The 25,160-nt window shown below is 39.2% G+C and overlaps 1 protein-coding gene across 2 annotated transcripts in view; it reads right to left on the bottom strand.

The window, feature by feature from the left end:
• Nucleotides 1–25,160, bottom strand: part of Vps54 (VPS54, GARP complex subunit) — a 75,392-nt gene that overhangs the window by 7,037 nt on the left and 43,195 nt on the right. For both annotated transcript variants that reach the window (XM_005366459.2, XM_005366460.2), the window contains exons 10-20: nucleotides 23,025–23,080; nucleotides 20,127–20,223; nucleotides 18,599–18,936; nucleotides 14,378–14,507; nucleotides 13,445–13,626; nucleotides 12,717–12,829; nucleotides 11,146–11,209; nucleotides 8,937–9,042; nucleotides 3,800–3,887; nucleotides 3,202–3,323; nucleotides 3,010–3,090 (exon numbers count right to left, since the gene is read on the bottom strand). In XM_005366459.2, coding sequence (XP_005366516.1) covers nucleotides 3,010–3,090; nucleotides 3,202–3,323; nucleotides 3,800–3,887; nucleotides 8,937–9,042; nucleotides 11,146–11,209; nucleotides 12,717–12,829; nucleotides 13,445–13,626; nucleotides 14,378–14,507; nucleotides 18,599–18,936; nucleotides 20,127–20,223; nucleotides 23,025–23,080 — 1,377 coding nt within the window. The remainder of the gene's footprint in view (nucleotides 1–3,009; nucleotides 3,091–3,201; nucleotides 3,324–3,799; nucleotides 3,888–8,936; nucleotides 9,043–11,145; nucleotides 11,210–12,716; nucleotides 12,830–13,444; nucleotides 13,627–14,377; nucleotides 14,508–18,598; nucleotides 18,937–20,126; nucleotides 20,224–23,024; nucleotides 23,081–25,160) is intronic.

Below are 25,160 nucleotides of genomic sequence, written 5' to 3'. Positions count from 1 at the left end.
ATGTAATGACTAGGCTTTCTGTCTCCTCACGAAACATCACTATTTCTGGAGTTTTGATGTTGTTTTCAAAATATCCTAGAGGTAGAAGAAATTCAGATACATGAAGACAAATGTAGGCACCGGGGATTACAAGGCCAAGAATGTCATGGACTCCCAGCAAGCACCATACACTAGAGAAAGGGTCTAGACTCACTGAGACCGAAACTGAGGTTTCAAGTCATCTCATTTAGAGTCATTTGCTTTGTCATCCCTAACATGGCTAACCCATCCCCAACCATTCTCCATCTCTGCTTTTCCTAATGGTGATCTCACTTTCATTACTGCACCCTTCAGCCACCTAAAGTGGACACAACAGTAACTCGCTCCACCCGAGAGACCTTTCCTTACATTCTTCTGGAATTTCTCTTTGGGGAAAAAGCCACTAAAAACATGCTACCTCCCAAATAGTAACTTTCCTGGCTCCCTCTACTCATCGTGCTGTGGCATCTCACATCAGCACACTACAGACTCTGCAGCACTGCGCCTTCCCAGGGGCCCCCTCTTGATCACCCTTTTCTTCAGTCGCCAACAAGCAAAGCTTCGACAGAAGTCCCATAACTGCCCCTTTTCTAAAAGTTATTTTTATTAGCATATAAAGAATAAGGTTGCATCCATCAATTCCAAAAAGCATTATGCTGAACAAAAGGAGTCTGGCAAAACAGGCTGTAACTCCATATGAAGGACTTCTGGGAGAAGCAAAACTAAAGTGTCCAAGAGAAGGTTTGTCAATAATTTTCTTTATCTTGAATGTGGACATTTCATTACATATGTGTGTGTGTATATATATGAATTTTAAGACACCAAATTGTGTACTTGAAAGAGTGAGTTTTATTGAGTATAAACTATACCTCAATAAACCTGAATTACATTGATTTATAGCAATGGAGACTATTGCAGTGTGCTCATCCCTGTGTGTGCAACCCAGTGCATTAGCAGACTTCAGCGCTCACCTGAGTTACTAGTAACAACAGCAAAATATTGGCAGTTGACAATTTACTAACACTTGCTACAGTCAAACACAATAAAAAACGAAGTGCTCAACACACAGAGATATATATTCTTTCCCTAACCCCCACTCTACCCTCTGAGATCATCCTATTATTCCCATCTGGAGGTGGATACTATCACTGATGGTCCTTCACTGGCTAGTCTGTAGCAAACATGAGACTTAATTTGGGTGTGCCTCTCTAACTGTGACACAGAATTGGTTTCTTACACTTTCCAACATGTTATCTCAGAGACTTTTGCATGTTAATTTCATTGCCCTCACCTCACCCTTTAAAAGCAAACTTCACATGCACGCAACAGCCGGAGTGCTATCCCAGCCCGTCTCTCCCAGCTGGCGACCGTGTCTCCCACAGCAGTAAAAGCTCCAACATGTGGAACCAATTCCTTACTCACAATGTTTCACATATGCTGAAACTATTCTAAGTTTCCCTACTAGATCTTTACTATTTGAGGACCAGATGGAAGACTGATCTACACTGCGTTGCCCTGTCACCCAGCGCAATGGTTTGCATAAGTGAATAAATGAGGAAGATACTAATTAGTCTAGCTGTCAGTATAATTGGAGATAGACTCATTCAATTAAAGAAATGGCACCCTTATTAGTGTCTTAAGATAGTCTAGACTATATTATTGTGGCATATATTTTCAAAATTAAAATTTCAGGCAAGAAAACGAAAAGCTAAAAACTAAAAGACAAACCCAAACAAATCCTGTCTTCTATTTTGGTATGAATTTTTAAAAAAGATTAAAGTTCTGGGCAAGCAAGTCAGGGAGCAGCAAAGGCAGACTTGTTAACATGGGAATGCAAGGTGCCAGGCAGACAGGTGGAAAGTTACCATGAAAGGAGCACACACCTCTAAGGCCTGGCCACATCCTCCAGGGCAGTAACACAACAAAACAAACCGTGGAGGGGAATGCTCTAGTTTATCAAAACAAAACAAAGAACTTGAGAGACACAACCAGCAAATGTAATGAACGAATCACACTTACAGAGGAAATCACAGTAAAAGGTAAAGCTGACTCACTGGCTAAGTCCCAAACAGGTGAGGTGTGAGCAGAGGACACTGGTAACATCCTGAGGTGTGGTAACTGCAGTGTTCTTATGGAAGACTGTTCCTTTAAGATTTGTTTGTGTAGGAGGGTGGATGTCCAAATGTCGCCGTGTGACTGCAAGTGGACACCCGTGTGATATTCCTCCAGTGCCATCCACCTTATATTATGAGACACATTTCTCACTGGACTGAAAGTCACCAAGATGGCTAAGTTGGCTGGCCAGCAAACCCCAGGCATTTGCCTATCTCCATCTCCCCTGAGTAGGGACCACAAGCATTTGCCACCATGCTTCCCTCTTTTAAAGACAAACAAAAAGACACCATCGGTCCTACGTGCAAGGAAAGCACTGCTGACTGAGGGATCTCCCTAGCCTTCTGAATTAAATATGTTACAGTGCATTTGAAGCAGGATGGTACATGCACCTGAGTACTGGGAGATAAAATACCATCCTGCTTCAAATCTATTGTAACATATTTGAATAAAAAGCAAAATGTCACTATCTGTCAAATATAGGTAATAAATATGAACACTGAAAAGCTCGGGAAATTCTCTTCTTATGGATAGAGAGTGTCAGTGCACCAATATGACTCCCTGTCTTTATCTCCCTTACTCCCCCAGGCCATTTGGAAGATGAGAATCAGCTATGCAAAATGTGAACATTCTATTGCACTCTTCTCTAAACTGAGATATAGGGTTTGCAATGCAATTGTAAGCCCGACCACTAAAGGGCCCTAAGAGATGATAAAATTTTCCTGGGGAAAAAAAAGTGAAAATTTGACCAATCAGTAAATACCTCATAAACACTGAGATTCTTTTACCATGTCCCTGTGTATCTAGAATTCTCTACAAAATGGAAAATCACAATGCCTTAGACATATGCCAAGCTTAATCATTTAGAGGAATTATTACCTTTGACAAAAGCTTATCAAATAGGCTGTCCATTATCGCTACAAGCTTAGCTGATATTTCAGCTATATGGTCATGGTAATCCTGTAAGGAGAAATAACACTGTTTTGAAAATTTCCTAAGACATATTTCCAAAACACTTAACAATTAAAGAAGACATTTGTGAAACTCCAATAGAAAACAGGCAAGAAGTACCTTGGTGATATGATCAAAATGCCTAAGCATGCTCCATTGCTTAGGGGGCAGTCGGGCTTCAAAATGAGCCCGGATCACAGGGATGTAGTGCACAATTAACTGCAAACACCGTGAAGAAAGGGCTGCAGTTGGGGAGTAAATAAGAATGGAAAAACAAAGATATTAGTTGATTTTAATTATCAAATTAAGTAAAAACATCCACACTGATCTTATACAGATTCCAGTTTATTTCACAAATGAAAACAATATATTTCATTTGCACAAGGAAGTAGTTTGGCAATGAACACGCTACTCTTCCACTGTGCCCGTGAACAGCCCGAGGACACTGGCACAGCTGATTCTTTTCCCAAAGTGCTTTCTAATGCAGATTTCTGGAAATACTTTGTACACAGTATTACATTTTAGAAAGCGACACATCTTCCATACAACCTGGAACAATGGGAACTTCCGAGAGCGCACATACACACCACATGAAGGCTAATGTGGCATCTGCCACTTTCACAGGCTCCGGTCCAAGCCATATGAACATCAGGCATAAACACGAGACAAAAGAGACATTCTAACAACTCAGTATGGGAACTAAATGAAGAATTCATACCCAAATTTTTTGTAGTTATTGTTTTTAGTCCAACAACTTGCAATGCACCAGCTCCAAGAACTAACTGGCAACTTCTTGAATTGAAGTACTAACAAAGGAAGAAGGAAAAGATTCTGATCAGTTCATTAAAGTGCTAACTGCCCCAGAGACACAAATATACTCCTTCTCTGCTCACCCTCTTCTCATTACAAACCATGAAATTATGTTTTAGTTGAATTTTTCTTTAAATTTTGAGACAGGTTTCACTCTGTGGTGCACACTGATCTGAACTCATTACATAATCCATGCTGGAAATTCTCCTGCCTCAGCTTCCCAAGTGCCAAGAGGAATGGCTCGCTACAATGGTTTGATGAATTTTCTGGTAAAAGTAACTATAATCTATTTATACATTAATGAAAAGGGGACAGGACAAGTAGACTCTTATTGACTTCTGGTGGAGAAAAAAAATGAGAAATCTAAAAATCAGTTTTTGGAAATTAATCTCTAATCTACATTTACAAAAGCAGTTAGGTTTTGCGTTGGTGGTATAGTGGTGAGCATAGCTGCCTTCCAAAAGCAGTTAAGTTTCAATCACTCTTTTCTGTTAAAGATCTATATTTTATGTATGTGAGTGTTTTGCCGCAATTATATATGTGTACCATGTCTATGCCTGGGCTCTAAATAAGTCAGAAGTAGGCAATGAAACCCCTAGAACTGGAATTACAGATGGTTGTGAGCCACAGTATGGGTTCTGGAATCTTCCTCAAGAACAGCAAATACCACCGAGCCAACTCTCTAACTCCAGTTTCTGTCACTCTTCATGAAAGTCCTTTATTTTTCTGTACATGTGTGTACCACACACAACAACTCTCTTCCTTTTTTTTTGTTTGTTACTTTAAGAACTTTAAATTTTAGTCTGCATATATTTTTAACACACTTTAAACCATTTAGAAATTTTCTTTGTCTTTGAATCTCTCTTTACTGTATATCTCTCTTTTTCTGACCACATGAGCCTTTAATTTACCAAGCAATATCAGTAGGACTAAAGGCGTGGCTTTGCCAGCTAGATCCAGTCCATTCCTTAGCTTTCTGCCATTCCAACCTTGTGGCTGAGGTACCGGCCAGAGTCGCATTCAGTGCCACAAGTCTACAGTGTTTCAGTGTCCCTGCCAGCAAGCGAGCTTCAGCAGCCTGTGCTTGCAAACTGCACGAACCGCCTGTGTAAAAGAGTCAGAGTTTGCCCTGGCAGAACAGCCCAGAAAGCCGACATTTTTAAACGGTGCAGCTTTTTTCCTGCTACGGCTGAAAACCGAAAAGCATGCGTTCAGCTTTTCGTCAACACTTTTTAAGTGTTTCGTGGCAGGACCTCTTAATGAGCTGCAGGGTTTTGCAGCTAAAGCTGAGTCAGGAAGCCTCTCTTAGATGAGAGCACTTGCTTGCCTCTAGAAAGCAGAGCAGACCCAAGAAATTGTCACAAGAAACACGATCTACTCTATTCTTTTCCAAGCTTTCTCAGGCTTTCTGTGGAAGCAGTTGTCCACGTGGGCACCATTTGTAGTAATAAGGAGCTGCGGGGCTGCGTCCCCAACACCCCGGCCGCCTGCACGGCTAGCTTATGCCCTGAAATAATTACACGGACACTGTATTCTTTTAAATACTGCTTGGCCCTTTAGCTCTAGCCCTTACTGGCTAATTCTGATATCCTGATCAACCCATCTCTAATAATCTGTGAGCACCGGTCTTACTGGGAAGATTCTAGCCTACGTCCATCCTGGGTCGGAGCTTCATTGCTCCATCCTGGAGCCGGGAGCATGGCATCTCTCTGAGGCGTCTGCCCCCGAGAGGAGAGCTGTCGAGTCTCTGAGCTCACTTCCTCTTCCTCCCGGCGTTCTATTCTGTTTACTCCTCCCACCTATGTTTTAAGCTACGAGGCCAAGCAGTTTCTTTTTATTGCTTAACCAATGAAATCAACAGATTGATATATGACACTCCCACATCAGAGAAATAATGAAACTAACAGATGTTATAAGCCAAATGGACCTAACAGGTATCTACAGAACAGTTCATCCAAACACAGAAGAATACATTTTCTCCTCAGCACCTCACGAAACATTCTGCAAAATTGACCACATATACTTTGTGACATACTCAGTCACAAAGCAAGTCTCAACAGGTATAAGAAAACTGAAATAATTCCCTACATCCAGCAGGTCACTATAGATTAAAGCCAAATATCAACAACAGAAACAAGAAAAAGTTTACAAACTTGGGAAACTGAACAACTCTCTACCGAATGAAAAATGGGTCAGGATACAAATTAAGAAAGAAATGAAAGACCTTCTATAATTGACTGAAAATGGATTACACAGCATACCCAAACTTATGAGACACAAGCAAAGCAGTTCTAAAAGGCAAGTTCAAAGACATTGGAAATCTCAGATGAGCATCTTAACTGCACACCTCAAAGCTCTAAAACACCAAGAAACAAACACACCCAAAAGAAGTAGACAGTAAGAAATAATCAAACTCAAGGCTGAAATCAATAAAATAGAAATAAAGAGAACAATACAAAGAATCAATGTAACAAAGAAGTTGGTTCCTGGAGAAAAATTAGTAAGATCGACAAACACTTATACAAGTTAACTAATAGGCAGAAAGAGACTATCCAAATTAACAAAATCAGAAATGAAAAGGGGATGGGATCATAATAGACAATGAGAAAACCCAGAGACTTATAAGGATATACTTTAAAAACCTATACTCCACCAAATTCTCAATACATACAACCTATCAAAGTTAAATCAAGACCAAATAAGCAGTTTAGAAAGACTTATAACCCCTAGTGAAATAGAAGCAGTTATTAGAAGTCTCCAGATCTCCCCCCACATACAAAAATCTCAGGGCCAGATGGTTTTAGAATAAAAATTCCACTAGACTTTCAAAGAGTCAATGCCAATACTCCTCAAATTATTTCACAAAATTGAAACAGAAGGAACAATGCCCAATTCATAAACTGAGGCCACAGTCACCCTGATACCCAAACCACATAAAGACTCAATGAAGAAAGAGAATTTCAGACTAATTTCCCTTATGAACATAGAAAAAGTCTCAATAAAATACTTCCAAACCAAATCCAAGAACAAATAAAAAAAGATTATCTACATGATCAAGTAGATCTTCAATCCAGAGATGCAGGAATGATTCAACATACAAAAATCAATAAATATAATCCATCATACAAACAAACTCAAAGACATAAAACCACACGATGTTCTCATTAGATGCAGAAAAGGTCTTTGACAAAATCCAACACCCCTTCTGGATAAAAGTCCTGGAGAGAACAGGGATACAAGGGGGAAACCTCTACATAATAAAGGTACTTTCTACAGCAAGCCCACAGTCATCATCAACTTAAATGGAGAGAAACTCAAACCAATCCCACTAAAATCAGAAACAAGATGAAACTTCCAACTCTCTTCATACATATTCAATACAGTACTTGAAGTCTTGGCTAATACAGTAAGGAAGACTACTGAAGGTGATTAAGGGAATACAAATTGGAAAGGTAGATGTCAAAGGGGTGCCACAAACAACCCAGGATGATATCAAAGCAATAGGTTGCTCTCCACAAACTGACAGTAAGACGCCATTGCTGAAGACAACACCTACGCAACTCACTGAACATGAAGAGGTCACGTTGGAGCATACATTAGAATCTTCACCCCTACATTCTAGTGTCTTTGGTACAGGAAGATATTCTGCAGGCTACTAAAAGAGAAAAAGTAAACGCCAATCCAACCGCAATCCCTTTGATCTACAATGCTGTCTTGCTTGCAAAATCTGCTAGGGAAATGGTGGCACAAAGCTTGTGGGAGTAACCAACCAATGTCTGATTGGTCTTAAGGCCACTCCATGAGATAGAACCTATACCTGACACTGCTTGGGTGCCAAAAACCAGAGAATAGATAGCCCAGAAACCTAGGGCAAAAACAAATACTACTGGTCTTAAAAAACAAAATCAAATTGTGCTAGAATGACTCCTAAACAACACATTGTTACAATCATAAATCAGTGCCTTATTCAGCCATGGTCAGGGAAGGTTCCTCTCGCATCGGATGGAAACAAATACAGAGACTCACAGCCAGACATTATGAAGGGAAACCTTGGAACACACAGCTCTGAATAGGATGTCTCCATCAAATCTATCCTCTCAGAGCTCAGGAACCCTTGGAAGAGGAAGTGGAAAGAGTGTAAGAGCCAGAGGGGATGGAGGACACCAGGAGAACAAGGCCCCCTGAATCAACTGAGCAAAAGCACATTCAAACTCATAGAGACTGAAATAGCAAGCAGAGCCTGCCCAGGTCTGCACAAGGACCTCTGTGTACATACCATAGCTTTTACTTTAGTATTTTTTATGGGCCTTCTGAGCATGTGCACAGGTAGGTCTCTGATTCTTGTGATTCTTTTGGGCTCTTTTTCCTCTGTTGGTTTGCCTTGTCCAACTTCAATGTGTTGATTTTGTTTTATCTTATACTTGATTTTGTTATATGTTGTTATCTATTAGAAATCTGTTTTTTGTTTCTAATGAGAGCAAAAAGGGAATGAATCCAGATGGGAAGAGGTGTAAAGAAACTGGACAGGGTAATCAGAAGATTACCTGTGAGAAAAAGCATCCATTTTAAATAAAGTGAGAGTAAAGAATAAAGCCTTTGTTATACTAGCACATAAGAATACTTATTAGTATGAAATAGCTAAAATCATCAAATTTCATTACATTAATGATTCCAGAAGAATGTTAAAAAAAAAAAAATCTCTGACTTGAGTGAGCCGAAGCTTCAGTGAGCTCCTGCCAGGTACCAGAAAGCAGTTTAGGTTCTGATCTCAATGAGTTGAGTAGTGTTCAGTCTTCTTATCATTAACAGCACTATGGACGTGAGGCCATGTGAGTGCACACATGAGCACATGCACACCTCACACACGCACACAATGAATATGGAGAAGACAGAGCACGTTGTCCTTATTGATATATAAAGATGGCCAGTATCACAAAACCTTAACCTAAAAATAACTTGGTGTTTTAGAAGTTAAAGATTAGTTATACTCTAATAAATGAACTCTTCCAACTATTTTTCAAATAAATAGGAAAAGCTGTACACACCTTCAACAAATCTGTCAGACGAGTGAGCATGTCAGTGGTAACAGATGGAATGTTATCCACACACTGGCAATATTCAAGGATGATTCTAATTAACAGCAAGACAGTTCTAGAAGAAAAAGATAACCCATAGACACTCATCAAAAAGTCAAATAACCAGTTAAAACATCTATGGCGATATACCAAACTTGGCAGCTGTATAACTTCAGAGTCAGCTACAAGACACTGGTAATGAATGTCTCGTCAAACTTTGTGCTGTACAAACGTCATTTTCTCTGTATGGTATTTTTTAAAAATTTATTTATTTTTATAACACATGTATGAGTATTTTTGCTTTCACATATGTCTGTGTACCATATGCATGCAGTACTCACTGAGACCAGAGGAGGGTTTTGGATCCCCTGGAGTTTAACTGGAGCTAAAGATAGTTGCTAGACACCATGGGTTGCCAGGAACCAGACTTGGGTTCTCTGCAAGAATAACAAGGGCTCGTAACTGAGCCATCTTGCCAGTCCCTCTGGATGGCAATTTTAAGCAAGTTTCTACCATACACAAGTATTCCTTTTCTGGGAAAATCAGAAACACTGAAAAAAAGACTGGTCAGTGGTTCTGCTCACTCATGTAAATAGTCCTCAATTATAGCTCTTGAATTAACGAAGGGAGGACAGTTCAGATTTTCTCAGTGATATAAAAGAATTTATAATGCTCTAAGGAGAACATAATGTCCTAGGAAATTTACTGAGTGGTCACAAAAAGATGAGAAACTATCAGTTTAATAGCATGACAGGTCACAGTGGGGAAGAATGGCTTACTGTAAGACATCTAAATTCATTCAGCTTTCAGAAATGAGAAAGCCATGTTAAATAATGCTTTATAAAAGTCTGCAAGTTTAGGCTGGAGAGATGACTCAGAGGTTAAGAGAACTGACTGATCTTCCAGAGGTCCTGAGTTCAATTCCCAGCAACCACATGGTGGCTCACAACCATCTGGAATGAGATCTGGTGCCCTCTTCTGGCCTGCAGACAGAACACTGCATGCATAATAAATAAATAAATCTTTTTTTTTTTTTTTAAAAAGCCTGCAAGTTATTAAGAACTAAAATTCAATAGAAGCATTTAGACTTTTAAACTCATCTGGGAGCCACGTATATGTCTCACGCCTGCTCTAGAGTCTGCTCTGGGTGGTGTGAGTCCACTGCAGATCTTTATAATCTTCCTAGAAGATGCCTTCGTCCCCTTTAGCCAGGAAGTTCAGTCTTTTTGGCAACAGTTTCTTTTCCTAAAGAGCCAAGAAACTCGACAAGGGGGACCATTTTCATCAAGCACATGCAATGTAACTGGATAACAAATCAGTAGACAGAAGTGACACTTCAGCTGGAGGGGTTGAAAACAGCTTTGCCTCCCAGAGACAAGCAAAGATTCCAGAGGGCAGGAAGGAGTATCGCTGTGAAACATACTTCACCAACCTGAAAGTGACTGGGAAAAAGCTTCCAGCTTAAGCATCCTTTGTACGGCTGCCATGTACTAAGAGAACTGAAAACTGGAAGTCAGTAACTCCCTCACCTCTGCAGAGAGACAATTCTACTGTATACATTGTTGTGACAAGATACTACTCTCTTTATAGAGGGAACAGCTACTTCAGGAAACACTGACAAGAAGCAAAGACAACACAAATTGTTCACTGCTTTAAAGACGATGGTGGGTTTAAAATTTCATAAAAGGCATGTAGCACAAATGATAAGTATGTTTCCAGTTAACTTAAATTAGAGATATATTTATTGACAAAAGAGCAAAAGACCAATGTCTACAATGACAATGGTGAGGTGTGCTAAATGATACACAGAACAACAACCATTTTCTGGTAGAACTGTTTGTGTTTCACTAAAACTACTATGCTATGTTACACACAAAGAAGCTATAGAGTAAAAAGAGGCAGCAAGCACGTGAGTGGTAAGAATGGTACCACGCAGTTACTACACGGGCCTTGGGCTGCCTCATACATTTCCTGTTACATGAGAAAATCGGGGCCTTTCTGTGACACCAGTGTAGTCCTTGATGGGTAAAGCATACTACAGAACAATGGAAAATAAAAAAAAAAAAATCATAAAATTTCCCTTAAATATTTTATAGTTTTTAACATTGTTATTCAAAATTTGCAGTTCACTCCAAGGGAGAACAAGAAGGCAGGTTTCAAAGAGAAATGTGCTACTCACCCAACAACAGCATACTGGTGTCCTTCAACAACAAGGACTTCAGCTGGCTTCCTTTCTTCCGTAGCTAGAAAACAAAGCAAACAAGAAAGGTAAGGGACAAAATGAAACAAATTACTAGAAAAAAATGAAAATGGTAGTTTCTGTTTAGAATCAGAACTATCTCATCTCTGAAACAAAGACTCCTATCTTGGGAGTACATTACTTTAGAGTCAGACTTAAGTTTGAGTCCCACTATTGCAAGTACTGGCTGTATGACTTTGGGCCAATGACTTAAGTTCTTTGTAGCAAAACTATCTGCCTCTTAGGCTCGTTAGAATGACAGGAGTAGTGATTATACACTGCCTCTCCATGGGACCTGGTACACAGTAGATGATAAGTCATCCTTTGAAGTTAGAATTAGATTAGAGGCAGAGCTAGCATTTTACAATGGCTACTTTTTATTATTAACATTAGCCCTTAAAGAGTGCAACCAAGACATTAATTTTCAGCATGTGATGTTTTATCACTTGAAACAAAATTTGACATTTTTAGGTAAAAAGAAAAATAAATTAGATCACTGTCTTGGAGCAGCCAAATAATTAGCTTTAAAATGGCATATAGTTAATGCTTTTCCTAAGTTTCAAGTTTCTGAAACCTTATGACATAATTCCTCTTTATTTTCATGCAAATAAAGTAAGTTCTACTATCAATTCAACTTGAACATAGGTCTGTTTTTTTTTGTGGTGGCAAGTACTTTCTTAATTAACTCTCTTCTGCACACACACGCAAGCAGAGCAGATAAGAGACAGGCCCTACTGTCAGTTTGCCTGGATCCGAGTCCCTACTCTCCCATTTCTAGCTCTCTAACTCTAAACTACATGTATAACCTTGCTGTGTTCCAGCTTCTGCATTTGTTAAACAGCCTCGTTTACAGAACATCAATTACATAGTACCTGTAAACTGCTTAAAACAACAATGCCTAGCACCAGACAGGCACTCAGTATTAGATATCAGTTAACCTTCCCTTCTCTGGGGCCGTGGTCAGTACCTAGTAAGCAGTGAGTGCACAGTGGATACAGGCATAAGAACCCAGGATCCCTAGTCATAAGGACTAGCAAGTGCTAACCAAGTTCTAACAGCACACACTCATGGTCAGCAAGGCAGGCCTGGGGAACAGAGACAGAAACAAAGTGTATAAAAAAACTCCTACCACAAGAACTTCCAAAGAGGGCTTAAGAGATGGCTCAGAGGTTAAGAGCACTGGCTACTCTTCCAGAGGTCCTGAGTTCAATTCCTAGCAACCATATGGTGGCTCACAGCCATCTGTAATGAGATCTGGCGCCCTCTTTCAGCAAGTGTATATATATAATAAATTAATTAATTTAAAAAAGAAAAAGATCCTCCAAAGAAGTCAAAACCCTTCACTTTCCAGACCCCCCCTAAAAAATTGCTAATGCATTTATATGTATAACTTTATTTGAAAAATCATTTTGTTTACATGAAGTGGAAGTGAAAGACTATGAGCTGTTTAGGGACGGACAGTATGCCCTAGTCATCAATATAAGGAACAGTGTGTGAAAGACTACACATACCCACAGGTTTTTTTTCAGGTAAGGCAATCTTTCCATCTGCTATAGAATCAACAAGATCCTGAAATTCTGCAGGAACATCAGCTTGCTTCCAGCGCTCATTGTCTAGGAGGAGGCTGTTCAAAAGTAAAAAGAAAGGCAGGTGAGCTTTAATGACATTCTCTTTAGTCAAAAGAAAGTAAGAAGATATCCAGCAAGTTGGCAATACTCAATTCTGAACGTCATGATAAACTGGACCCACTAACTAACAGAACTAATACCTTTCCAAAGTATCTTCTGTCTCTTAGCCTAGCCAAAAATAGCAAAGAAAACAATTTAATCAAACTTGAGTGGGAAATCAAAATCAATGGAGAATCAACAGAAAGACTTCAATAAAAATAAATTTTATTTATTTTATATCCTGACCAGTTTCCCCTCCCTCCTCTCCTCCCACTCCCTCCACCCATCATCTGTCTACTTGCTATGCTCAACCCACTCCTCCGTTTCTGATGAGAACGGGGCAGAGCTCACATGGGTATCAACAAAGCATGGCATATCAAGGTGCAGTAAGACTAAGTACCTCCCCTTGTATTAAGGCTGGATAGAAATAAATATTTTAACTCCCTCTGAAAGCCAAGAAATGTGATCGCACTTCTACACTCTGAGGAATTCTGCCTGTCAACCAGCCACATTTCCCTTTTTAAACATAACTGTTCTGTAAAGGGCAGGAAGAGCAGAATGGACACAGCTACCTGAGCTTGGTCCGCCTCTCTTCATGAAACCTGTTCACAAACTTATTGGCTTGGCTCTGAAGGGCCCCCAACAATGACGTGCTCTTCCTCCCACAGATCTGCTCAGTGTCCATAATGAACGTCTCCATTAATCTCGAGAGTGCTATGAACTCCGTGGAATTTAACTTTTCAAGGAAACCATCCTAAGTTTTAAAAATATCACATCACGACAAGAGTTAGTGTAACACAAAATGTGTAGAGCTATAAAACTGACAGCTTAACAACTTTGATGTTATTTCTATTTTACTAATATGCTACTTATATCATAGTAGTTAGATTTATGATTAAATACAATTATTTAACTTTAACAGAAATTTCCTAATACTTTAGAAAACTAGAACATAAAAAGCTGAAGATGTCTAAAGTTGGTTGTCACTTTATAACACAGTAATTCAGATGAGTTCATGTTATCCTACATGGTTTTTTGGTTTGTTTTTTGTTTTTGACAGGGTCTCTGTAGCTTTGGAGCCTATCCTGGCCTTGAACTCAGAGATCCGCCTGCCTCTGCCTGAGTGTTAGATTAAAGGCATACACCACTACCACCTGGCTTCCTATATGCATTTTACAATATTGGAATTTAATTCTATTGACACCTTATTTTTGTTTTGTATATATGTAAAATAGCATATTAGACTCAAATTAATTAAGGTGTTATATTTTTAAATAAAATTTAAAAAAACATTATTTTGAAAAGAATGGTTTAGTGGTTTTCCATTTATTTTATTTAATTATTTGACATTTCAGTAGTTCCCTAAAAGACCACAGCAATAATACCATCAACTTTTCAAGAGCTAAAGCTAGTAACTGTGACAGAGCACAGGCAAAGACTATCTTGGATCTTTAAAGTCATACTTTGTGTAAACAGAAAATCTCCAAAACTTTATGAAAAAATACCTTTGCTCTCGACATAAGAAACTTGACAGCTCGATCGTGGCATATATCTGAAGCACTATACAATAATTCCTGGATGTTACTTGCTAATTTTCCTAGCTCCAAGTCAGTTAATCTCATGTCTTCACTGACTCTGAAAATGATAAAATGAGATTTAATCAGGCAACATGGCAAACCGTATTCTCCACAAGTGGTGTATCAAAGAAGACGACAAAGAGCTCACATTTACGGGGAAAAAAATTCTGGACTATAGCAAATTTTTAGTTAAGTTCTAATGGTGCCCAAGCTAGCATTCCCTAAGAATAGCTTTCTTTGCTATGGTAGCTTTAATGCTTAGCTCACACTCCGACTGGAAAGTATGCAGATACTAGAGCAGAAAAGCCATTGTTTTGGCTTAGATGTGAGGGGGCAGCTGTGGCAGGAGGGTGCAGGGAAGGACTGGGGGGAAGGGATGGTATTCTACAATAAGCGAGTTCTTTTGTAGACGGAAGTTGCTGCCCTGTCCAGTCCCACGGCTGTTCAGTCCAAAGAAACACACAGAGGCTTATATTAAAAACTGGCTGGCCTACTAGTCAGGCTTATTAACTAACTCTTCAAACTTAAATTAACCCCTATTCTTATCTCTGTTTAGCCATGTGACTTGGTACCTTATTCAGTGAGGAATTTTCATCTTGCTTCCTCTGCATCTGGCTAGTGACTGCAGGCTGAGCCTTTCCTCTTCCCAGAATTCTCCTGTTCTGGTCGACCTGCCTCTACTTCCTGCCTGACTATTGGCCAATCAGCATTTTATTAAACTAGTTTGGGTGACAAATCTTTACAGGGCCCCACAGCATTCTTCCTTATTAAGATTATAATTTACTTAGTGGCTGAATATTTACTGAACTGAAGTGCTCAGCACTGTAAGGATAAATAAACTGCTGCCCTTGAGGAAGCTGTGTTAAACAGCTGTATTTATATTTTGAAGGGAAAAGCAAGATTTCCCTCTTTTTAAATAAAGAAGCATATTATAAAGGCTACAATTCTAAGGCAACAGTTCAGTTTGGTGTCATCATAAGCCAAGTTAGTGTACAGTGTCATTCACAACACTTCTGTCTCAATAACACAGTTTTCAAAGATACTATTAAGAGGCTCTGATTATATTACTTAGAAGAAACTTACTACTCCAACTGGGTTTAGATACTGAAGAAAATTATCATTTAGCACCCCTCAAAACTATACTACCACTACCCCTATTTACTAGTGCCTTAAACAATGCAGGGTCATAGCACTGAGGCACTCTCAGAGCAGCCTTGCTCAGCTACACTGAGGCAGATGGACCTCAGTAGTTTACCTACCCACAGCTGCAAAAGTAAGACTAAAATCCAGAAGTGGTCTCTATTTCATTAAGCTTCCTCTGGTCTATCACTTTTGGCGGTGGAGGTGGGAGGGGTGGCTAGTACACGGATACTGTGGATGCAAATAGAGCCAGAGAGCAAGCTTTGGTCCTTCCTCAAAAGTCACTGACCTCGTGTATGAGACAAGCTCAGCAAGTAGGCTAGGCTGGCTGGCTAGGGAGCTCCAGTGACTTGCATGTCTCTGCCTCCCCAGCTCTGGGATTTCAAGAACACACTGCCACAAGCAGCTTTTTTTACCTGTGTTCTGGTATAAAACTCAAGGGCCTTTTACCTGACTACATTATCTCTCCAACACTCAAAACAATTATTTCTATATAGACAGTATGGTACTAATACCAACTCCAACAAAAATACTCAAACTTAAACGTTAAAATTTACTCTTGAAATAAGGTCTTATCTTCTGCTAAAACTTGACATGTAATGGAGTCACTGAGGAATTTAGACCTCTTGGCAATGCGCTACTAACTCACAAAGACATAGAAAATAGTAAATAAAAACAAGTTTTCAAATAATGCAATGGGATGATCAAAAGTATGAATTTTTTAAATCATGTTTAATTAGCTCAGAAATGTGCCAGCCCGAAGTGTCTTCCCATGAGTATCTAAAGGCTTTCCCAATAAAGTCCTCAGCCTTTTTGCTTTATTTAGGAGAAAGCCATTTTGAGAAACTGCTCTCCTGACTACAGGCAATAGTAATTCTCCTTCACTCACGTGTTAGTTGTATTTTTTGGCTGTGCACTTACCATGATGTGAGGCCATTGTGTTCAGTAACTGTGTGCTGGTATGCATATATGGGTGTATATATGTATGTGGCTACATTGTTTTTCCGATATACATTTGTTGCATGTAAATCAAAGATATCAACAAGAGTTTAAGAGCTAAGTATTTAACTCAGTGGCAAGAGTTTCTGTTTGGTATGCATAAGACCCAGTATCAATCCATGGAACCACCGAAGGTGAGACAGTCACTGTCACTAAAAATGGAAATAACCTCAATGAATGAATTTTACTTTGTGATGCTGTCATAAAATACAATTTTATACACAAATAAAAATAGATTCCCACTATAGGCAAATATCCCAAACATAATATTGAAGGAAAAGAAATCAGATAAACACAAACACAAAAATGTGATTCTAATATATATATACTAAAGCAACAACCACACACACACACAACATACATACACACAGATCACTAACGGTTTCAAGATGGAAATGGATTAGAGGAGGAGCAAGGGCAAGTACATTTTCCAGAGAGCAGATGCTGCTCCATTTCTTGACCTACCCGGTGATCTATGCTTCCATTTTGGACTAACTATTTGAGCTCAGCATTTATAATTTGCCTACTTTCCCACACGTGCACTGTGCACCAATTTAAAAGTTTGAAGCAAACGAAGTAGGGAGAACCAGCCGCCTGCCCCCTCCTGTTGCTGCCAGGGTGCCGACGAGATGATAAATGCTGCAACAGAAGGCACCTGAATGCAAACAAAGCTCCACAGTGAGGCAGGAGAGCTTCCCTCGCAGGGAAACATCTCCTAACTCTGAAATGTTCCAATAAATAAATAAATCATGTCATTATTTAAGATACAGAATTTTTGTTGCTGTTTTTTGAGACAGAGTCTCACTGTATCTCTGACTCTCCTGAAACTTGCTTTGAGGACCAGACTGACTCTGAACTCACAGAAATTTACCTGCCTCTGCTGCCCCACTCCCTCCAGGAGCTGGTGCATCATTATGTCCACTAAGATACAGAATTTTAGTACAGACTTTAATAGCAGTAATTATAAATAGTAAATATAAGGATATTAGCCTGAACACAGAAAAATATACATCCATTTACTAATGCAGTTCAATTACTGTTTTGGCAGAAGGAAAAGTGTAAGAAACTGACCTCAAATAAAATGTGAGCTCCGTGAGCTCTGGACCACAGCTGATTTATGTGTTAACTAAGTCTTGTTATTCTTAATAGTTAAAGCACTTACAGGTTTTGTTTTGCTTTGTATTTTTTTATTCCATATATTACAGGGACACCTGAAATACTTAAATTAAGACTGTGGTCTACAGATTAGATTGGAATAATTTATTCCCTCTACTGTTAGAATCCACAGCTGGATTATGTAAAAGAATGTTCTGGTTTACCAACTACACACTCTAGTTTCTGGGCTACTGGGGAATCATGTCTGACTATTCACACAAAGGAAAAGAGGAGGGTGAAGAAGTAAAGAGAGGGAGACAGTAGAGTTTAGCATATGGTACACTGTTGAGAACTGGGCATTTCAGACAAATGATGTTAGAGTGTTCATGCTATATGACAAACTTTCTGTAAACCTGAAATAATTTCAAAACACATTTTTACAAGTGATGTTTAAAAGACAATGTGATTCTCTAGGAAACTCATGCCTTTGGAAAACCAAATGTGTACATTAAATGCACCTTTACTGGTCTAAATAGGAAAGCAGCAGGACAGAGAGAGTGAGCAGAGAAAAATCACCAGTGCAGTCCTGGACGTGGTTCCAGACACAGTGCTGTTTACTTTACATCAATCTCCTAAGCTCCTGGGAATCAACTACTATTGCACTGAAATGAGGACGTCTTATTAAATAATTTAAGTTCCTCAACAGTCCTAAATCCTGCAATGTCTCCATTATCTCCGAGGTTCTCCTCCATACTTTTCTATACATTTTCAAAATACAGTATATGTTTCATAAATTAACATAGTTTATCAAATTCCAAGGCCAAAAGTACATTCTAAAACTAAATTCTCAATCTTACTGAAGCCATTAATAAAATGGCTCAGAGTCATCGTTCTCACGAAAGCCAGGATGCTCACATGATATCTACGCCTCCCGGAGCAGCACACGCTGACGCCTGCTCCTTGCTGGATGAAGAATCAGTACACTCTGGTTCAGACACCGAATCGCTGCTGCAGGGCTCGCTATTTGGAGATGTGTTTCTCTGAGAGGTAGTGTCAACTGCTGCAGGAGCTAGCTCACCCTCACCGAAAGCATCACTTATGAACAAGCCTTCGTGGGTCAAATAAGCCACCTCTGTGTCCAAGGAACTGTCCTTTGCAGCGCTCCTCTGCTGGGCAATCTCCTCCAATTCTCTAGTCCTTTGGTTTTTGTCAAGAACCGAGAGAACAACACTGTGAATGATATTCAATGTTGCCTACAAAAAGAACAGGACACATTTTAGAAAGATAAATTTAAATATCACAAAACTAAGATTTACAAGAGTTAATTATGTGGCCACAATTCTGAACATCTATGACTACTAATGAATCAAAGTCCTATAACAAATGTTACAGTTTTTAGTCAGTCTTGTGTTGCACAGTAACAGTGGTTTGTGAAGACCAACTGCACAGGGGGGGTGGCTCACTGCAGCTCAGAAAGCAGTGTGCAGTCTAACTCATTTCTTACAGAAATGTCCCTACAACACACTATGTATTTCACTACCTTTTGAACATGCTGTACCAGATATAACCTTTCCCAGAAACTTATCGGTAAGCATACAATAAGTTACAATAACAATAACCCCATTCCCTGTCCATCTCTTACATCAACATTCCCTTGCTGGTTGACTACTTTTAACAGCCAGCTCCTTTCTGCTTGAACAGAAAGACTGTTCTCAGCCAACATTTTGTTCTCGACACAGAGTGCTCCTCCCCATGACCTTTGCACACTGCACAGAATGCTCCTCACTGTGACCTTTGCACACTGTCCTTCCCATCACTTGGGTTCTGGCACAAATGGCAGCTTCCTCAATGAGACTTTCCCTGACTCTCTACAACAGCTTTATCTCACTATGCAGCTATAAGTTTTTTGTTTTGTTTTGCTTGTTTAAAAACATTTATTATCATCTAAAATTATCCTTTATTTACTTAGGTCTCTTTCAACTACATTGTCAGATCCACCTCAATATTGTTATCCTAAACAATGGTATTTGATATGGAGGAAATACTCAATAGACACTGCAAGGTAGGTGAATGAAAAAGTTTATATAAATTAGAGTCTTCATAAACTATTAAGACAATAAGGGGCTTTGACATTCATGGTTGCAGATCTCATTATATATTGGTCCCTCTCTCAAGCATTTGATTTCTTTTTGGGGGTAGACATGACTCTAAGGAAGCAGACTCCAAGTTCAACTCTCCAAAATCACCAGAAGCCTAGTGACTCCAGTGACCATGAGGACACATCAAAGACAGACTAAGGGAAATGCAAGAAACTAAAACCCAGGCGTAACGGCATCATTCTGTACATAAAAGCTGACCTGCATTCAAACACATTTCAGCTCTATGAATCCGGAAAGATAACTGAATTTCAGAGATATTCCAGGCAACTGATATGTAAGCTTACCTTCACTCTCTGTAGGAAAACTGTAAACTTAGAGAAAATATCCTTTAATAGATCAATCCACTGGGGAAAATTCAACATTCTCATTTGATCTGCAAGCCTACAAAAATTTAAACAGAAATAAATGTCTCTGGACCAATATGGTAACATCTATAAGATGAAGGGAAGGATACTAAATATTACATAAAAATAAAGTGTCTTTTATCTAGAGCCCTAACTAAAATCATAGATTCCTGAGCTAAAGAGGTCAATTACCAAACTCTGCCTGTTTAAACACCATCTGACGGACTAGTACAATCAAGTACACTGGTAATTAGTCCTTATCATACCTCAATCCCATGTGAGAATGTGTTGTGACCTCTGAAGAAAAAAATCATAGACTTACATACTGACATTAGCTAAAAGTAAGGATCTCTTGTGGAATAATGACAGAAGGAAGTATAACAGAAGCACTTTTCCAAATGCAAATTTAAAAAGTGCTTTTCCACAGTTAGAAGTAGGGCAGCCTGAAGGCATGGACTCTGGGCAGGATCGAAAGAGCTTGAAGCCCAGCTGTTTAATGCAACTGCTGGCTGCAGAGATCTGCCAAGTGACTGAGCCCTTCCCTGCCTCAGTTTTGTTTTGTGTTTTCATTTTAACCTGGAGAGAAAGTATATATCTTATACAATTATAAACATTAAAGACATTGATAGAACATACCATCAGCAACAGAGTACATTTAAGAAATGATGTCAGCCAATATTACTTTGATAGTTGCTATCAATTAATAACTTCCAATATGAAACAGGTTAATACAAAACAGAATCCCCTAATGAGATTTTATAGAACTAAACAAACTTATTACTCTGTAATTCCAGTAAATGCTGCTATAGCCATGAGTTTATTCAAAAAAAAAAAAAAAAAAAAAAACTATAAAAAAAAAAAAAAAAAAAAAAAGGTCCCAGCACTGGACACCAGGAAGCTCTCTATTTAAGTTGAGAAATTCTAAAATTCCTTACAGAGTGTCTCAACTAGGGTTTTTATTACTGTGAGAGAACACCACTACCACAAACTCAGAGAAGAAAAGAATTTAATAGCCGGGCGGTGGTGGCGCACGCCTTTAATCCCAGCACCCGGGAGGCAGAGGCAGGCGGATCTCTGTGAGTTCAAGACCAGACTGGTCTACAGAGCTAGTTCCAGGACAGGCTCCAAAGCCACAGAGAAACCCTGTCTTGAAAAAAACAAAACAAAACAAAAAATAAATAATAAAATAAAAAAATAAATAAAAGAATTTATTAAGCTTACAAATCTCAGGTCACACTCTATTGCTAAGAGAACTTAGGTGGGGAACTCAGGCAGGAACCTGGAGGCCGGAAATGATGCAGAGGCCAAGGAGGAGTCCTGCTCAAAGGCTTGTTCTCTGTGGTTTGCTAGGTCTGCTTTCTTAAAGCACCAGGATCCCAACTGGCAAAGGGATGGCACCATCCCCAGTGAGCTGGGCCCTCTCACATTAGTCACTATGTAAGAAAATGTACTACAGAACTGCCAATAATCCAACCTTATGGAACTGAGAGACCCTTTCCCCAAATGATTCTACCTTGTATCAAGTTGGAAAAAACTAGCCTGCACAAGAGCAAGAAAACAAGTCACTGCTTCCTGAGTTATCTAAAAATGCCCATGACTTGTCTCCCAGTAGTTCCTCCTTGACAAGAGGTGCTCCAACCAGTTTTGAAACAGATGTGCCAAGGGATAGTGTGTAAATTGTAACACTCCACATTTCTATTCTATTCTGGTTTGGCCCAGAACCTTAAAAACCATCCATATCAGCATTTGTATCTTTGACCAAGTAAGGTTTACATACGTAAATGAATGAGCAATTCAGTCATAAAATACTTATCACTATCCTCAAAAGATAGGCATTTCAAGATAAAAGCAAAAAAGTATGGACACAAGCAATCCAAAATTAAATACCCAAAGTCCTCAAAGCCTACTATAAGTTTGACTATAGAGCTAAGTGATTTAAACTTAATACTTGCTACCCCCACTATAATACATGATTTTCAATATCTCCCACTTTGTATCAACCCTCTATTCCCCCTCTATACTCAACTCTGCCATGAAAAGTCAACCTGCAAGGACTAGCCAATGACAAGTCTTATAAAGACTAGAAAAAGCAAAGATAAAGCAGTCCACTCCTTATCTACAGCTTTATGCTTTTGTTATATTGCCCGTATTCAAAACAGGTAATACTAAATGGAAATATACTAAATACAGGAGTTTATCACAGTTGTGAGTAGTATGCTGACCGCTCCTCCCCTCCCCACTGTGAATTAGACTCATCTCTTTGTTCAATGTATCCATGTTGCATATACTACCTGCCCAATAATCATGTGTGACAATCTCAGCTAACAGATCAGCTATATAAGCATCAGCGCTTTTCTTCATGTATCCTTTATTTACTTAATAGTAGGTCCAAAGCGAGAGCAAGGACCTAAAGAAGACAGAGGGCAGGAACATCTGCAGACAGACTAATGCCTGTGCTGTGCAGCAAGGCTACAAAGACCTAAGAAAAGACGCAGTATAGATGAGGCTCCTGCCTGTGTCAGGCCTTCACAGGAGCTCTAAATGCAGCTCCTGAGGATAAGGAGCTGTACCTAGCCCTCCCGTTCCCACCCCAAGATTCACCTCACGTGCTGTTTCCTCTACCCAAGGCTGCAGCTTCTGGTTAAGGACAGCACTATCTTTCCTCTGCATTTTGTTAACCACTCATTTCTCTCTTACAAGTACTTCATTATCATGTATAACTTCTTACACCCTGACCCAAACCTCAGCCAACAATCAGTTTAGTCCTTTTAAAATGCTAATTCGCATGTCTCATCATCCCCATGACAAACACAAAGTTACACACGTGTTTATACTTACTTCACAACAACATCTGTGTCTATTTCTTCTATTTGTGAAACTTTATTAATCACACGCTGCAATTTAAGAAAAGAGGGCAATTTGGTCAATTGTTTCTAGAATTCCAACTACTTCATGTTTCGCCTGTACATTAAAAAAGAACTCGCTGGGTTGGGGGAGCTCAGTCAGTAAGGGGCTTGTCTAATTCCCAGAATCCATGTTAGAAAGCCAGTTGTGGCTGCACACCCTGCTACTGAGCAGCTGGGGAGCCAGGAACAGGCAGAGCCTTGGGGCTCTCTGGCCAGCCAAGCTCCAGGTTTAATAAGAGATGGTCTCAGAACACAAGGTGGATGTCTCCTAAGGGTGCCAAAGGTTGTCCTCTGACCTCCACATGTGCACACACACATGCATGGAAGATGCTCACACATATACATGTGAACTAAAAGCAAAAGAACTGTGCTGTAGAGTTGGCTCAGTCGTTAAAAGCACTGGATCCTCATCCAGGTTCGAGTCCCAGCACCCACTTGGAGGCTCATAACCAGTTCCAGGGGATCCAATGCCTTATTCTGGCTTCCTCAGACACCAGACATATGCATAATGTACAGACATACAGGCAAGCAAAGCATTCCTATACATATTTTTTATTTTTAATAAACAAAAACAAAAGAATTCCTTGACTACAATAGTCTTTTTTGTAAGTATAGTGTTAAGGGCCTCAATACAATAAATACCCACTCCAAGGAAACTCATACGAATTCTACAGCAAGTATAACACTTTCACACAGATAGTGCTATCTGTTGAACTAGAACTCACTTAAAGAAACTGAACATTTAAAGAGCTTAGAATTCCATTCTGTGTCTAGTTAATACTCTTCCCAAGTCACTATCTTTAAAAGCTGATGTTTATTTTATGTATATCAATGTTTTCCTAAATGTCTGTCACATGCATGTAGTGCCTGCAGAGACCAGAAGAGGGTGCTAAAACCACTGAAACTGAAGTGAAATACAGTTGTGGGCCACCAAGAGGGTGTTGTTCTTGAACCCTGATCCTGCAGCCAATAATGCTCTTAACTGCCAAGCGATCACTCCAGACACAAAGTTACTACTAAAAGATTTCTAAAGTGTGATTCATTTTGCCTGTGTCTGAATCATACATGTAGTGTATATTTATTATGTCTTTACCATTCATTTATGCAGCTATGAATAATTCATTCAGTTGCATTACAATACAGTATTTCACTGTATATATGCCATAATTCTGTTTATCAGTTCTATTTCTGACGAAACAATTTAGAATGTTCCTTTATTTATAATGGCAAATGGTGCTGCCATATACATTCTATTGTACTGTGTTTGAATGAATTGACCTCAGTGTTCTGTTAGGTGAATACTTAAGAACAGAATTCTGTTTTGTAATGTATATATAGTTTTCATTAATAAACACTGCCAACAATTTTCCACGATGGTTAGACCACTTAGAAAAACAGTGTTTCATCCAGTGTTTAAGTAAAAGAAAAAGCAATTACAGGTTTTGTGTATTTTACATAAACACTGAAAACTTATATATGTACATTCATATATAATGATATAATGATATGGTGATAATAGGTGATTAAGCCTAATAAACACATGTAAAATTAAGTTAAAACAATCAAAACAAAGAGTGGGGAAACTATACATGGTAGAGTTGGGATTTCAGCTCTGTAGAAGAGTATTTGCCCAACATGTCCAACATAAAGCCTGGATTCAATCCCCAACAAAAGGGGTAAAATCTAAAAGATTTTAGACTGATACTTTCTAAGCAGGGCAAAAGGAAGATAAAACTTAAACACTTACAGTGGGGACTATAAATTAGTAAAATGTTTTCAACAACAATGCAGTTTTATGTATTAAACAACTTAAAAAATATTCTTTCCTCTCTACCAGCAATTCTGCTTTCAGACATCAGCCTAAGAAAAGCACCTTTTTGTTGTTTCTCTGTCTGTGTGGATGTCTGAGTGCACGTGTGTGAATCCAGGTGTGCCTGCTGAGACCATCTCCCCTGTGCACGTGTGTGAATCTGGTGTGCCTGCTGAGATCATCTCCCCTGTGCACGGCACGTGTGTGGATCTGGGTGTGCCTGCTGAGATCATCTCCCCTGTGCACGTGTGTGAATCC

The sequence above is a fragment of the Microtus ochrogaster genome, unplaced genomic scaffold, assembly GCF_000317375.1.
Source record: "Microtus ochrogaster isolate Prairie Vole_2 unplaced genomic scaffold, MicOch1.0 UNK9, whole genome shotgun sequence".
Taxonomy (NCBI): Eukaryota; Metazoa; Chordata; class Mammalia; order Rodentia; family Cricetidae; genus Microtus; species Microtus ochrogaster.
This window is presented reverse-complemented; position numbering and strand designations above follow the sequence as displayed.